The 15,142-nt window shown below is 42.0% G+C and overlaps 1 protein-coding gene across 1 annotated transcript in view; it reads right to left on the reverse strand.

Annotated features, from left to right (window-relative positions):
- Positions 1 to 2,473: 2,473 nt before the first annotated feature.
- The window catches only part of c8a (complement component 8, alpha polypeptide), a 29,734-nt gene continuing 17,065 nt past the window's right edge, over positions 2,474 to 15,142 (reverse strand). The window contains exons 8-11 of the mRNA XM_078407344.1: positions 13,884 to 13,994; positions 11,574 to 11,734; positions 6,298 to 6,520; positions 2,474 to 3,032 (exon numbers count right to left, since the gene is read on the reverse strand). Of these exons, the coding sequence (XP_078263470.1) occupies positions 2,884 to 3,032; positions 6,298 to 6,520; positions 11,574 to 11,734; positions 13,884 to 13,994 (644 nt within the window). The 3' untranslated portion in view covers positions 2,474 to 2,883. The remainder of the gene's footprint in view (positions 3,033 to 6,297; positions 6,521 to 11,573; positions 11,735 to 13,883; positions 13,995 to 15,142) is intronic.

Below are 15,142 nucleotides of genomic sequence, written 5' to 3' on the forward strand. Positions count from 1 at the left end.
GACCGCAGGAGAAAAGGAGGAAGAAGCTAAAAGTTATTCGCCTTCCATCACAGTGGGGAATGTGAGGTCGCCAATAAACAAGATGGACGTGCTGCCTGCGCTGGTGAGGACTCGGAGGGAGTGCCGTGAGTGCAGTGATCTCGGTGCTTGCGGGGACATCGCGCCATGAGGACGTCGCGGCGTCTGTGGATGGCTTTCTGACTGTTCGGACGGACAGGGACTGCAGGGAGAGTGACAGCGGTCGGTACAACTTTGGTCACATCACGGTGAAGGAGTGTGTGTGTGACCCGTACATTGAACTAATGGCTGTGGGTCTCCGCTTACGCTGTGTGACCTAGGGATTCACACACGCCGCTGTGGTGGCTGTTTATGTTTAATCTTTATGTAGTTTTGTATCTTGTTGCTTTTTTGGTATGACTGGATGGTAAATCAAATTTCACTGTACCTCGGTACGCGTGACAGTAAAGGACCATTGAACCATTGACTGTGGACTGTGATCCTTCCCCGCAGAGACTTAGTGTTGGCTGCACCAAGCTTCAAAGCATCATTGAGCACGTACTCCTGGAGTCTGCAATGGCCCATTCGCCGACATTCCACGATGGACACCTCGCTGGGCCTGGCAGACCAACAAGTTTATTGCCGACCAAAGAGTATCTTCACTGAGCTGATGGTCTTCCAGCAGCACCTGATGTATCTTTGGGAACGGTAAATTGGTAAATTAGATTGAACCGCGACAAAGACCCTTGCATACTTCTACAGACCCTCTTTGCAAATCGACAGTAGGTGAAGAGGTCTGCAACCATCTCCTCACCATAGCAACCGGCCCAAGGACAGCGTGCACTGGTAGTAAGACTCTGACAATACTGGAAGGACCTGCCCGGGAGACCACCTCTCACCATCAGCCAAGCCAGGTCTTGGTGCTTGTTGGTGAGTCCTGTGGATGAGGCATTTCACCACACAAACTGTGCAGTCTGCTGCTCACAGTGCCCCTGCCCGATGTTGTTAAAGTTCTTGGTCTGAGAAAGCTTTTCCACAAAGGGCAGGTGGTGCAGCAATGTCCAGCCTGCGGTGCCAGCCCCAATCTTCACAGCACTAGGGTCAGCTAGGACCTCAGCAACTAATGACTTTTGGTGCCCACATGTTTTTGGCTCCATACCCAGCCTGATGCAGCCACATATGAAGATGCCCATCAAGATGACAATAGACAATGAGGTCAAGGTTGGGTATGCTTTTGCTCTTTTTGTCTATGGACGTGCATCATGACCCATCGGACCTGGTTCATCTTTGATCCCATGTGAACTGGAAGATGGTCCAGGTGATCGCCGAGACAAAGGAGCAGGGGAGGGGCCACACCTGTGTCTGGTAAAGCAGCCCCGAGAGCACCTCACGCCTAGTGACCAAACCTTTCCCAGTTATCGAGAGGGAGCGTTGCTCCCACAGTCCCAGTGTTTCTTTGACCTTGGCTATCTGCTACTGCCAGGTTTGTTACACACCTCGGCCCCTTCTCACCAGATCCACAGCACTTTCAGGTAGTCATACCTGATGGTGAAGGGGAAGGATGGTCCAGGTGGTGGCCTCATTCTTCCTGTGGTTTACTCTGGCTCCTCAAACTCAAACTGGTCACAGATGCCGATCAATCTGTGGACCGACCGAGGATCTGAGCAGAAGACAGTGACATCGTCCATGTACAGGGAAGTTTTGATCTGAGTGCCTCCACTGCCTGGCAAAGCTACCCCTCATAATGATTTAAAACTCATTTTCTATCAAGAAAGTTAGTCCTAACGCATTCCCATCAGGCTCAGAAATGTGAGGTGTAGCATAGTTCTTCTGTGCTTTGTGGTTAAATTGTATCCACACATCTACAGAACTGGTAAGCACAGAGGTTTCTGGGCATGAGCAGTGGCATCTATTACCAGACAACATATGATTGAAGATTATGTTACCACAAATGAAGGTTACAATCAGCTTAACCCATTCCTTCTCTCCAGAGATGCTGCCTGGCCCACTGAGTTACTCAGCATTTTGTGTCTACCTAAAGAGTCAGCATGTCCCTGTTTGGGCAAGAAACAGCAATGGTAAGATTAGGGAATTTTGGTTGACAAAGTAAATTAAAGATTGGATCAGAAATAAGAAGGAATAAGAAGTAACCTATTTAGCGTTGAGTGAGTCTTTTGGAGGCAATTCCCTTCAAAATAAGTACACCCTTTGGGCCCTGTTGGGGAGAGGTGGGGGGTGGCATATGCACAGTCAGGGGAGAGTGGACTGACTTGGTTTCATCTGCAAATTTGCAAGTGTTACTTTTAATTCCTTCCTCTAAATCATTAATGTATATTGTAAATAGCTGCGGTCCCAGCACCGAGCCTTGCGGTACCCCATTGGACTGACTTGGACACCTGCAACCAAAAGGCAATGTGTAAGCTCATTTTCAACCAGGACAAGTGTAATTTTGTTTTACAAAATATCTGAAACCAACTATGTTGCAAATCTTTATTTTTTATTGAAATACCTATCACTTGAAGCTTCATTTTTTTCCAATTTATGAATCATTTTTGGTGAAGATGTAACAGATTTTAGCGGACCAATGGTCAGCAATCAGAATATCATTTATTGTGTGATGAAATTGTCATGTCAAAATGTTGATGGATTAATGGGCGGGCAAACGTTGCGAAAGGACTAATATCACTGCTATGGAGAGGCTTATTGACCGCAACTAATTCTCACAAATTTTCAATAAATGGAGATTCTGGCAGTTTAAATTATACAAATTAGTGGGCACGAGCCAAAAGAAACACATAGTGGGTTTCATACTACCACCCCATTAAAATTAGTCAACATTTCAAAGTAAACAATGCTGACAGAAAAAGTAGTGGGGATAGAATTGTTTTAACAGTGCTGGGTCTGTGCATTCTTCCCAAGACACATGGCACCACCGTCTCTTGGGGGTGGATGGTTGCAGTTCCGGGTCCGTTTTCTTGAACCACCTGTACATGAAGACCATTGAGACCAGCAGTCCCATCCTCCATTCGTGGGGCCTATGAAAGGGAAAAACGTCACAGTGAAATAGTTTTCCACTAACTTGGACTGACATTGGACTGACTTGGACACCTGCAACCAAAAGGCAATGTGTAAGCTCATTTTCAACCAGGAAAAGTGTAATTTTGTTCAGTATTTCTCCAAACATGAATTATTTTGTTGTGCAGCGTACATGACTATAATAAAGACATTACTATTTAAAATTAGTTAAATAACTATTGCTTGAGGAAGCATTATCAGAAAAACAATAGAATTAAGTCTTTATCTGATTACTCCATCTGCAAGAGTTTGGTAGCTAAATTCAGGTTTGGCATTAGGAAAAGCCGATTTGGATGGTCTTGTTTAACTGGTGCATTCATGTATACCCGTTGCTGGCAGCCTACTGAGTTCAACAGCAGTCAGGCAAATAATTGCAGCCATGGAAGTCTAATTTATCTTTCCAGATATTAGAGTTCCCATTATGCCCAACACTGGTCAGCCATTAACACTTAACACTATGTTAGTACATAGCCCAGTTGCAGACACACATCTGTTAAAAAAACTTAAAAAGCAAGTAAAATTAGATTTCTTTAAATGTTTTTTTTCAAATGGATTTTGAAGTGACCCAGTTCAAATTAATTCAGAATGTAAATTGGTTCCTCAGTTGCCTTAAGTCTTGAGTGCCATTGAATTCAAAGGCAGCAGACCCAAACCCATACAATCTCCCATAACAAGGGAATAGCAAGTCTTTAACAATGCACCACACTCTCTAGGCTTAGCAGCAGTTTAACCAAAAATTAAGTAAGTACCACAATGCTTATAAATGAATGATTAAATTCTCTGTCTTTTCAACAATGTGAAAGGGGTCAAGGAAAGAGCATTCACGTCGCGGCCCTGTTTCCACCAATCTTTCCACAGACAAGGGAAGTCAAGGACAGTATAAAAATAAAAGAGAAGACGCATAACATAGCAAAGATGATTGGGAAACTTTTAAAGATCAACAGAAGGTAACTAAAACGGCAATACAGGGAGAAAAGATGAAGTATGAAGGAAAGCTAGCCAAGAATATAAAGGAGGATAGTAAAAGCGTCTTTAGGTACGTGAACAGAAAAAAAATAGTTTTGGCAAATGTGGGTCCCTTGAAGACAGAAACAGGTGAATTTATTATGGGGAACAAGGAAATGGCAGATGAGTTGAACAGGTACTTTGGTTCTGTCTTCACTAAGGAAGACACAGACAATCTCTCAGATGTACTGGGGGACAGACGACCTAGGGTGATGGAGGAACTGAAGGAAATTCACATTAGTAAGGAAATTATGTTTGGTAGACTGATGGGACTGAACGCTGATAAATCCCCAGGGCCTGCTGGTCTGCATCCCAGGGTACTCAAGGAGGTGGCTCCAGAAATCGTGGATGCATTGGTGATCTTTTTCCAATGTTCTATAGATTCTGGATCAGTTCCTGTGGATTGGAGGGTAGCTAATGTTATCCCACTTTTCAAGAAAAGAGGGAGGGAGAAAGCAGGGAATTATGGACCAGTTAGCCTCACATCGGTGGTGGGGAAGATGCTGGAGTCAATTATCAAATAGCGGCGCATTTGGATAGCAGTAACAGGATCGGTCTTAGTCAGCATGGATTTATGAAGGAGAAATTATACTTGATAAATCTTCTGGAATTTTTTGACGATGTAACAAGTAAAATGGACAAGGGGGACCCAGTGGATGTAGTGTACCTGGACTTTCAGAAAGCCTTTGATAAGGTCCCACACAGGAGATTAGTGGACAAAATTAGAGCACATGGTATGGGGGTAGGGTATTGACATGGATAGAAAATTGGTTCGCAGACAGGAAACAAAGAGTAGGGATTAACGGGTCCCTTTCAGAATGGCAGGCAGTGACTAGTGGGGTACCGCAAGGCTCGGTGCTGGGACCGCAGCTATTTACAATATACATTAATGATTTAGAGGAAGGAATTAAAAGTAACATTAGCAAATTTGCAGATGAAACAAAGCTGTGCGACAGTGTGAACTGTGAAGAGGATGCAATGAGGATGCAGGGTGACTTGGACAGGTTGGGTGAGTGGGCAGATGCATGGCAGATGCAGTATAATGTGGATAAATGTGAGGTTATCCACTTTGGAGGCAAGAACGGGAAGGCAGATTATTACTTGAATGGTGTCAGGTTTGGAAAAGGGGAAGTACAACGAGACCTGGGTGTCTGGTACATCAGTCACTGACAGTAAGCATATAGGCAGTGAAGAAAGCTAATGGCATGTTGGCCTTCATAAAGAGTGGAGTTGAGTATAGTAGCAAAGAGGTCCTTCTGCACAGGGCCCTGGTGAGACCACACCTGGAGTATTGTGTGCTGTTTTGGTCTCCTAATTTGAGGAATGACATTCATGCTATTGAGGGAGTGCAGCGTTGGTTCACGAGGTTAATTCCCGGGATGGCGGAACTGTCATATGATGAAAGAATTGAGGTACTGGGCTTGTACTCACTGGAATTTAGAAGGATAAGAGTGGATCTTACAGAAACGTATAAAATTATTAAGGGATTGGGCACGCTAGATGCAGGAAACATGTTCCGGATGTTGGAAGAGTTCAGAACCAGGGGTCACAGTTTAAGAATAAGTGGTAGGCCATTTAGAACTGAGACGAGGAAAAATGTTTTCACACAGAGAGTTGTGAATTTGTGGAATTCTCTGCCTCAGAAGACAGTGGAGGCCGATTCACTGGATGCATTCAAGAGTTAGATAGAGCTCTTAGGGCTTGCAGAATCAAGAGTTATGGGGAGAAGGCAGGAACGGGGTACTGATTGTGAATGATCAGCCAAGATCACATTGAATGGCGGTGCTGGCTCGAAGGGCTGAATGACCTACTTCTGCACCTATTGTCTATGTATCTATGTATCACTATGCACGAGAAGGGCTGAATGACCTACTCCTGCACCTATTGTCTGTGTATCTATGTATCACTACGCACGAGAAGCACAAGAAGTCCAAGAAGCGCAAGACGCCATTGTATGCTGATGCCGAGAAGTGTGTTCAGCTCTGGCTGAACGATTTCTAATCTTGTGATGTGGTCTCGATAAGAAGAACAATGTGAATATGATATCTGCAATAGAGGTATATCAGAGTATATTTTAAACAGTGTCTGAAACAGTTACAAAGATCCCCATGTTACTTTTGATAATTTCTTACCCTTTTCAAAAAACAAACTACTGGATGAACAGGCAACAACTGTGGAGGGAAATGGACAGACAATATTTTGGGTCAGGACCCTTCTTACCCGTTCGTTTTGTTTCCTGACATGCTTTCCCTTCATAACCAGGCTCGCAACCGCAGGTGCACTCGTTGTTATAGAGAAATGCATCTCCATTGTGGTAACATGCAGGGCACCTGCAGCTATCAAACTCAGACATGTACTCCCCCACTGCTCTCTTTAAATGCTGTTGTTTAATGCCAACTGATTGAAGATTACTTCTCGACACCAGCTCATAAATAGGCAAGACCTGATTGATGTAAGCAACAAAAATTATGTTTAGAGTTGATCCAAAGTTAAAAAAATAGCTTCAGTCCATTTGTTTTAATTTAATGTTAATTTGTCAAATAACATAAAAAAACATTTTTGAACAATCAAAATCTAATCTAGTTAATTAGTAAACACAATGAAACTTTGAATGTAAAAAGGCCATAAATTTCCAAATTTGAGTAGAATGCCACCTTATTTCCGATTTGCCACAGGCACATCTGCCATTAGCCCAACACAATCTGCCATTAGCCCAACATGTTCTTTGTTTATAGTTTAGGTTCCTTAACAATAAGGGTTTTAATAAAAGGTGCCATCGCTGTTGTAAAATAGTTATGTGACCAGCAACCAACTATTTACAAATATCTAACAACGCCAAGAATGTTCAAATTTGAGAAAATCCTCTGCTTTTCATTCACTTGTTACCTCTTGCTGATAACCCAGGAAAGCTTATCATCTACCCTTCTTTCTGAGCAAGCATCATCCAGGAACTCATTGAGCAATATATGCTTCGAATACATTACATAGAATATGTATGAGTTGGCAGAGTTGCTATCTCACAGCACCACTGGGTTTCAATCCTGATCTTGGGTGCTAGATGTGTGGAGTTTGCTTGTTCTCCCTGTGACCACGTGGGTTTCCTCCGGGTGGTCCAGTCTCCTCCCACATCTCAAAGATGTAGGTTGATTGGCCTCTGTTAAATTATCCCTAGTGTGATCCCTAGGCTCGAAGGGCTGAATGGCCTACTCCTGCACCTATTGTCTATTGTCTATTGTCTATTGTGTGTAGAGAGTGAATGCGAAAGTGGAATAATGTAGAACTAGTAGGAATGGGTGATCAATACAGTATACAATACTCCAGATATGATCTCTAACAGTGTCCGATATAAATGATGCATAATTTCCCTTCTAATATTCAATTACCCATGCAATAAACAACAGCATTTTATTAACTTTCTGTACCTGTATACTTACCTTCAGGTCAAATCTCTCTGCATCTCAGAGTGTTCCAATCTACCCCTATTCAGATAATTTATTATTTAAAATATTGTCCTACCACCATGAATAGTTTTATATTTTTCCGCATTATATTCCAGTTACTAGATCTTTGCTCAATAACAAAATCTATCTGTACCCATTTGTGGTTTCATGCCCTTATCTCAACATATTTTCCCACCTATCTTTGTGCCATCAGCAAATTTAGCAATCATGCCTATTGCTACCCTCATCCAAGATTTTCATATAGATTCTAGACTGAGGCCCCAGAACCAGCCCCTGTGATACACCACTCGGTATGTCTGGCAAAACAGAAAAATACCTACTTATACCTCTTTTCTGTTTCTTATTAACCAGTCAATTCTCTATCATTTATGTTCAACCTTCTCAGATGCTTTCTGAAGATCTAAGAACAGTTAATCCACAGGTTCACCTTTATCCACAGAACATATCACTTATGGGGAAAAAAAACCACCGAACATCAAAAATGATCAACTTTTCACAAAACCATATTGACTTTGCTTGATTACATTAAATTTTTTAATGTGTCCTGCCAAAATGATCCAACATTTACCCTATGACAGGCCTGTAGTTTCCTGCTTTCTGTCTCTTCATTATGAAAAATAATTAACTTTGCTATTTTCCAATCTGTGTACAGAAGTTGGGAGGTCATGTTGCAGTTGTATAAGACATTGGCAAGGCCACATTTAGAGTATTGTGTTCAGTTCTGGGCACCATGTTATAGGAAAGATGTTGTCAAGCTGGAAAGGGTACAGAGAAGATTTACGAGGATGTTGTCAGGACTGGAGGGTCTGAGCTATAGGCAGAGGTTGAGTAGGCTGGGACTCTATTCCTTGGAGCGCAGGAGGATGAGGGATAGAGGTGTAGAAGATCATGAGAGGAATAGATCGGCTAGGTGAAGGGGAAAAGATTTAATAGGAATCCGAGGGGTAACCTTTTCACACAAAGGGTGCTGGATGTATGGAACAAGATGCCAGAGGAGGTAGTTGGGGCAGGGACTATCCCAACATTTAAGAAGCAGTTGGACAGGTACATGGATTGGACAGGTTTGGAGGGATATGAACCAAATGCTGGCAGGTGGGACTTGTGTAGCTGGGTCATGTTGGCCGGTGTGGGCAAGTTGGGCTGAAGGGCCTGTTTTCACACTGTATCACTATGACTCTATGAATCTGATGCAAGCTTCCCTGAATCTGGAAAATAAGTATGCATGAAATATCTCACTTTCCTTTTCTGTTAAGATCCGAGGATGAAGTTCATCAAGACAAAAGATTTGTCAGCCCAAAGCTTTGGAGTCCATTATGTTTTTGTAATCTTCCTGAGTACCCCCCTACCAACAACTATTTCTGGGATGTTTGTTTGTATCATTTATAATAAAAACATACAAAATGCCTGTTTAATTTATCAGCTATCACATTGATTTCCATTATTAATTTTCCCTAGACTTGTTCATAAAAGCACTCACTTTGTTAACTCTTTTCTTTTTAAAATATCTATAGAAACTTTTACTGTCTATTTTTAAATTTCCAATGTTTTTTTGGAGAGCTAAAATGTTAACTGAAAGCTGCAACTAGGTTTTCTGACGATCTCAGCCAGCTGGCTGAAATTTAGCTTTTCATAGTTATGATTTTTGAATATTTTTTAATGGATTAGCAATTTTTATGAATTGAATTTCCTGTTTCATTTCCTTCAGTTTATTGTATTCTGTTCTTCAATGTTAGTGTTGGTGCTCTTTGAGATATTTTATCGTTCTTAGTGTGTTTTTCCACCCCATTAATAATAACAGTGCATGCATTTGCATGTATATGTTCTTTCACATTTATAAATGTAACATTGATTCCTAGTTTGTATGAAGCTATGTTGAGAAAGTGGTAATTCCATTTATTAACAAATGGTGAAGTCAAAGTCCCTGATTGAAACTCTGCACACCTCAAGACCAGAATATATATATATATAGCGCCGACCCACCGTAGATCGGACTTGTCGATCCAGCACATCTCACAGATGCTCAATCGGATTGAGATCTGGAGAATTTGGAAACCAGGACAACACCGTGAACACTTCATCATGTTTCCTCAAACCATTCCGGAACAATGTGTGTAGTGTGGCAGGGCGCATTATCCTGCTGAAAGAGGCCACTGCCATCAGGGAATACCATTGCCATGAAGGGGTATACCTGGTCTGCAACGATGTTTAGGTGGGTGACACGTGTCAAATTGACGTCCACATGAATGGCCGGACCCAGGGTTTCACAGCAGAACATTGCCCAGAGCATCACACTCACTCCACTGGCTTGTCGTCTTCCCACAGTCGGTTCTGACCAAAGGGATAGCCTTCGTTTCCCTCACGCATCGATGAGCCTTGGGCACCTAACACCCTGTCGCCAGTTTGTGGTTTATCCCTCTTCAGACCATTGTCGGTAGGTACTCACCACTGCTGACCGGGAGCACCTCACAAGCCTTGTCGTTTCAGAGATGCTCTGACCCAGTCGTCTGGCCATAACAATTTGGCCCTTGTCAAAGTCGCTCAGGTCTTTACTCCTGCTCATTTCTCCTGCATCCAACACATCAACTTCAAGAACTCACTTGCTGCCTAATATATCCAATTCCCTTGACAGGTGCCATTGTAACAAGATAATCAATGTTATTCACCTGTCAGTGGTCATAATGTTAAAATACGTTATATCTATGTAATAGCTAGATTTCACTTTTTGTTCTCTTAACTGCTTAAAAACGGATTTCAACGTTGAAGTTATAGTTATACAGGTCAGAAATAGCCTCTTTTGCCCATCTTATCCAGGTGGACCATGAAATACTCATCAAGTAATACTTATCTAAAGTTTTCCAAAGATCTTATGAGGTAAGTTTGCCGAGTATGTTGTAGTAACCAGGCCAACATTAAATGGCATTCACTGCAGCGTCATGTAAGGTTAAATAAATGGTGACTATATTATGAACCTTTAAAGTCAGGGTTTAACCTGAAATTAGAATTGTTTCGTTTTTTTAAAGGTTTTTATGTTAGGGCATGGAAACAGTGCCTTCGGCCCACCGAGTCTGTGCTGACCATCGCTCACCCATTCATATGAGCGATTAAGAAATGAATGCATCAAGTACGTATTAATTTTGAATAATATTTCAAAGTCAGTGAAGTAAATCTTAGTAAACCTAGTTCTTTGTTATCCCACTTTCTCATCCACTCCTTACACACTGGCAATTTTACAGAGGCCAATTAACCTACAAACCTGCACGTCACTGGCATATGGGAGGAAACCCACACAGTCTGAAAGAGAATGTGCAAACCACACATTCCTGACAGTACCCAAGGTCAGGATCGAACCTGGGTCTCCGGCTCTGTGAGGCAGTAACTATACCACCTGTGCCATTGTGCCGCCTCAAGTGGCAACGGTTGACTTGATCTTTAACTTGATTTAATGTTTCCCTTTCACTGTTCATGGTCATTTGTTTCTGCATTCTCCAGTAGTCAGTTAAAGCTTTTCCATTGGGCTTACTGCTTTTCTAAATATTTGGCTCAAAGTCATCAAGACAGCTGCCTGTCTCATTGTTATAGATCAGCCTTTATTATATTTATATCTTTGTGCTTCTTGGCATGCAAAACCACCTACTTCCCCATAGGATGTAAGATGCTAGTGCTCCTAAAGTGTTTCTCCAAGGAATAGCGTGAATGTAACAACCTTGATCTGCCTCCTCTCCTTCCCATCTACAGGTGCTCCTCGACTTACGATGGGATTACGTTCCGATAAACCCATTGTAAATCAAAAATTTTGTAAGTCCTAAATGCATATCGCTAGCCCAGGATTATCCACTTGCATTTAAAAGAAATCCTCCGACTTCTTTCCCAGTGTTTCAAAATCCTAATATTACTGTTCCTTTTAATTTTGAAACTCCTTAATGGTGTATTTGAGGTTCATGGTTTTAATTGCATGAGAGCAAGATGGGATACTTCAATTATCTTAAACGCTCATTTAATTATGTGAAGTCGAAGACCTTTAGAACACTATTTTACCTCAAAGTCAATGATTGCTGGTGAGTATTTCAAGGATTTGCCCCATCGCCGATACATTGTGGCATCTGGTATTTCTTGACTTGACATTCCAGCAGCTTCAGAGTCTCCTCCGAGTACATGTGGAATGACATCCTCTATAATACTGTTTAAACTGCTTGAAGCTAAATATTAATGAAAAAATTATTATTGACCGTCAAACTGTCGCCTCCAATCTACCTGTCAAATGTCCTGACGGTAAATAAATTGGTTAAACACAAGTATTTTATGGTATCTTGAAATAATTTTACTTATTTTAATATTATGTGCTTCTAAATGCATCTAAGAGAACCTAGCAAACCTGGGGACAGCATGCGATAGCGCCCGCAATAAGCAACGATACCTGGCGACAAGCCAGCTGTCGCCGAGAAATTTTATTCCGGTTGATTTCTCAGCTTCGCTTGTGAGATCCACTACGATTCTTGGAAGACTCCTCAGGATCATGCCCGCGACAACCCTGGTGAACTGCCGGCGACAGCCTAGTCGCCGGCAATCGCCTTAAAATCGCCTAAGTGGGACAGGCCCTTTAGAACCCAAAGGTACAAACATTAAATTCTCCAATTTAAGGCAAATACAAACCCCTATTCCGCTCCCCTTTCTTTCCCCAGACATGTATTACATTTGCAAAAAGTTCTAATCTTAAACCTAGATTATTAAGGGTGGTTGAGGTTCACGGATAACTGAGCAAGTATTTGTCTTAAAATTTTACTTTTTGCAGCAATATGTTGCTGCAACAGTACAATATGTTTCCCATTTAAGGATGCACTATTCAGGTTTCAGTTCTGTTGTGCATTTTATTTTGTGATGATCTAACTCTCTCTTGAAAGCATCCAGAGAATAGACCTCCACTGCCTTCTGAGGCAGAGAATTCCACAGCTTCACAACTCTGTGAGTGAAAAAGTTCTTCCTCATCTCCGTTCTAAATGGCCTACCCCTTATTCTTAAACTATGGCCCCTAGTTCTGGACTCCCCAACATCGGGCACATGTTTCCTGCCTCTAGCGTGTCCAACCCCTTAATAATCTTATATGTTTCAATAAGATCCCCTGTCATCCTTCTAAATTCCAGAGTTTACAAGCCCAGTCACTACAGTCTTTCAACATACGACAGTCCCGCCATTCCAGGAATTAACCTCGTGAACCTACACTGCACTCTTTCAAATAGCAAGAATGTCCTTCCTCAAATTTGGAGACCAAAACTGCACACAATACTCCAGGTGTGGTCTCACTAGGGCCCTTTACAATTGCAGAAGGACCTCTTTGCTCCTATACTCAACTCCCCTTGTTATGAACGCCAACATTCCATTGGCTTTCTTCACTGCCTGCTCTACCTACATGCTTGCTTTCAGTGACTGTTTTACGAGGACACCCAGATCTCATTGTACATCCCCTTTTCCTAACTTGACACCATTCCGAAAATAATCTGCCTTCCTTTTCTTACCACCAAAGTGGATAACCTCACCTATCCACATTAAACTGCATCTGCCATGCATCCGCCCAATCACACAACCTGTCCAAGTCACCCTGCAACCTCATAGCATCTTCCTCACAGTTCACACTTTGCTTTGTGTCACCTGCAAATTTGCGAATGTTACTTTTAATCCCTTCATCCAAATCATTAATGTTTATTGTAAATAGCTGCGTTCCCAGCACCGAGCCGTGCAGTACCCCACTAGTCACTGCCTGCCATTCTGAAAGGGACCCATTTATCCCCACTCTTTGCTTTCTGTCTACCAACCAATTTTCTCTCCATGCTACCGCCAATACCATGTGCTTTAATTTTGCCCACTAATCTCCTATGTGAGACCTAGTCGAAGGCTTTCTGGAAGTCAAGGTACACTACATCCACCGGCTCTCCCCTGTCCATTTTCCTAGTTACATCCTCAAAAGATTCAAGAAGATTAGTCAAGCATGATTTCCCCTTCGTAAATCCATGCTGACTCGGAACAATCCTGTTACTGCTATCCAAATGCTCTGCAATTTCGTCTTTTATAATTGACTCCAGCATCTTCCCCACCACCGATGTCAGACTAACTGGTCTATAATTTCTTGTTTTCTCTCTCCCTCCTTTCTTAAAAAGTGGGATAACGTTAGCTACCTTCCAATCCACAGGAACTGATCGTGAATCTATAGAACATTAGAAAATGATCACCAATGCGTCTACGATTTCTAGAGCCACGATTTCTAAATCACAGCTATTAAAATATAGCAAGCAATTATAACGTCTTCTGAAATCTACCATAATGATTCGATGTCTGTATTTACAGTCTACTTACGTGCTTCAGTAGAGGCTATCTTTGCACATATCTCAGACTTGAAAATTACCATGTTCATGATTACTCCCAATGATTCTGCAATGCAGAATCCAACTTGGAATGCAGTAACATCTTTAGGTAAATAAGAGAACAGCTTCTTAGATACAACTTCATTCATATCATGCTGCAAAAGTACCATGTTGTTATTCTTAACACAAAGCTGCATTGAGTATCAGGTAATGCCTCAGCACATAGGTAGGAAAATAAAAATTACTCATAGAATTCGAGGCAAAAGAAGTCTGAAGAATGACTAAGCTGTTTGGTATTTTATATGTACCTTGCAAATCCATGAGTATTTTAGAAAAGTCTCTATTATAATTTTTCAATTCAGCAATCTTGTATTTTGTTCTGAAATTGTCCAAAACATGTACCGAGTGTACTTTTGGTCCAATTTCTTGATCATGTTTTTACATAGAATAGAAAGAGACTTCATTTGATGACTCAAAATGAGAAGATATAGAAAGAGTAAGGCAATCATGAAACAGAAAGAAACTAAATTGATTGAGGAAAAGTTTGTAGTGGCAGATAAAGCAAAGAGAATCAGGAAATAGCAAGCAAGCTAAAACATGACAAGAAGATCATTATAGGAAAGAAAGAAATGGAAGATGAGACGTGAAGGGTGATAAAATGAAAGAGGGCAGTATATTTGAATACTTTTTTTAATTAATTAGCTCCGGGAGCATGTAAATTACTGAACTGAGTGGCTTCCTAGACCACTCCTAGAGGCAGCTGGAAGTGAACCATGTTGGTATAGGGCTGGGATTACGTTTGTACCCTGCCGAGGGTCACCTTGCTGATGCTGCTTCGTTACGACACTCTTGGTCCTTCAGCCCAAAAGCTCAAATGTGCGGAGAACTCCAGCACTCCAAACAAAATACCAATTCAAGCTGCAGGCTGCTTTTGCTGGAAGCCTAGCAGGAATCACTGCCTTCCACTGGCACTAGTTGCAGCACTGAATGGTCCATGGCTCAGTGTGCCAGGACTAGTGATGGGGAGGCTGGGGCAAACAGTGTGATCGCTTAGGGATGAGATGTTGGCCTCAAGCCTGTACTTTGGTCGGCCAGTCTTTACCAGAGGTTGGCACCTCTGGCAGTCAAATGCCATTTACCCCTCACGACCTAGCAGAATTTGACATCACCGATTACATTAGCTTACATTTATCTGGATTAATTTCCATTTGCCACCACTTCTCCCAGTGTTCAGAACTATAGGAGTGTCAG

Source organism: Rhinoraja longicauda, chromosome 11 (genome assembly GCF_053455715.1).
Source record: "Rhinoraja longicauda isolate Sanriku21f chromosome 11, sRhiLon1.1, whole genome shotgun sequence".
NCBI classification, from domain to species: Eukaryota; Metazoa; Chordata; class Chondrichthyes; order Rajiformes; family Arhynchobatidae; genus Rhinoraja; species Rhinoraja longicauda.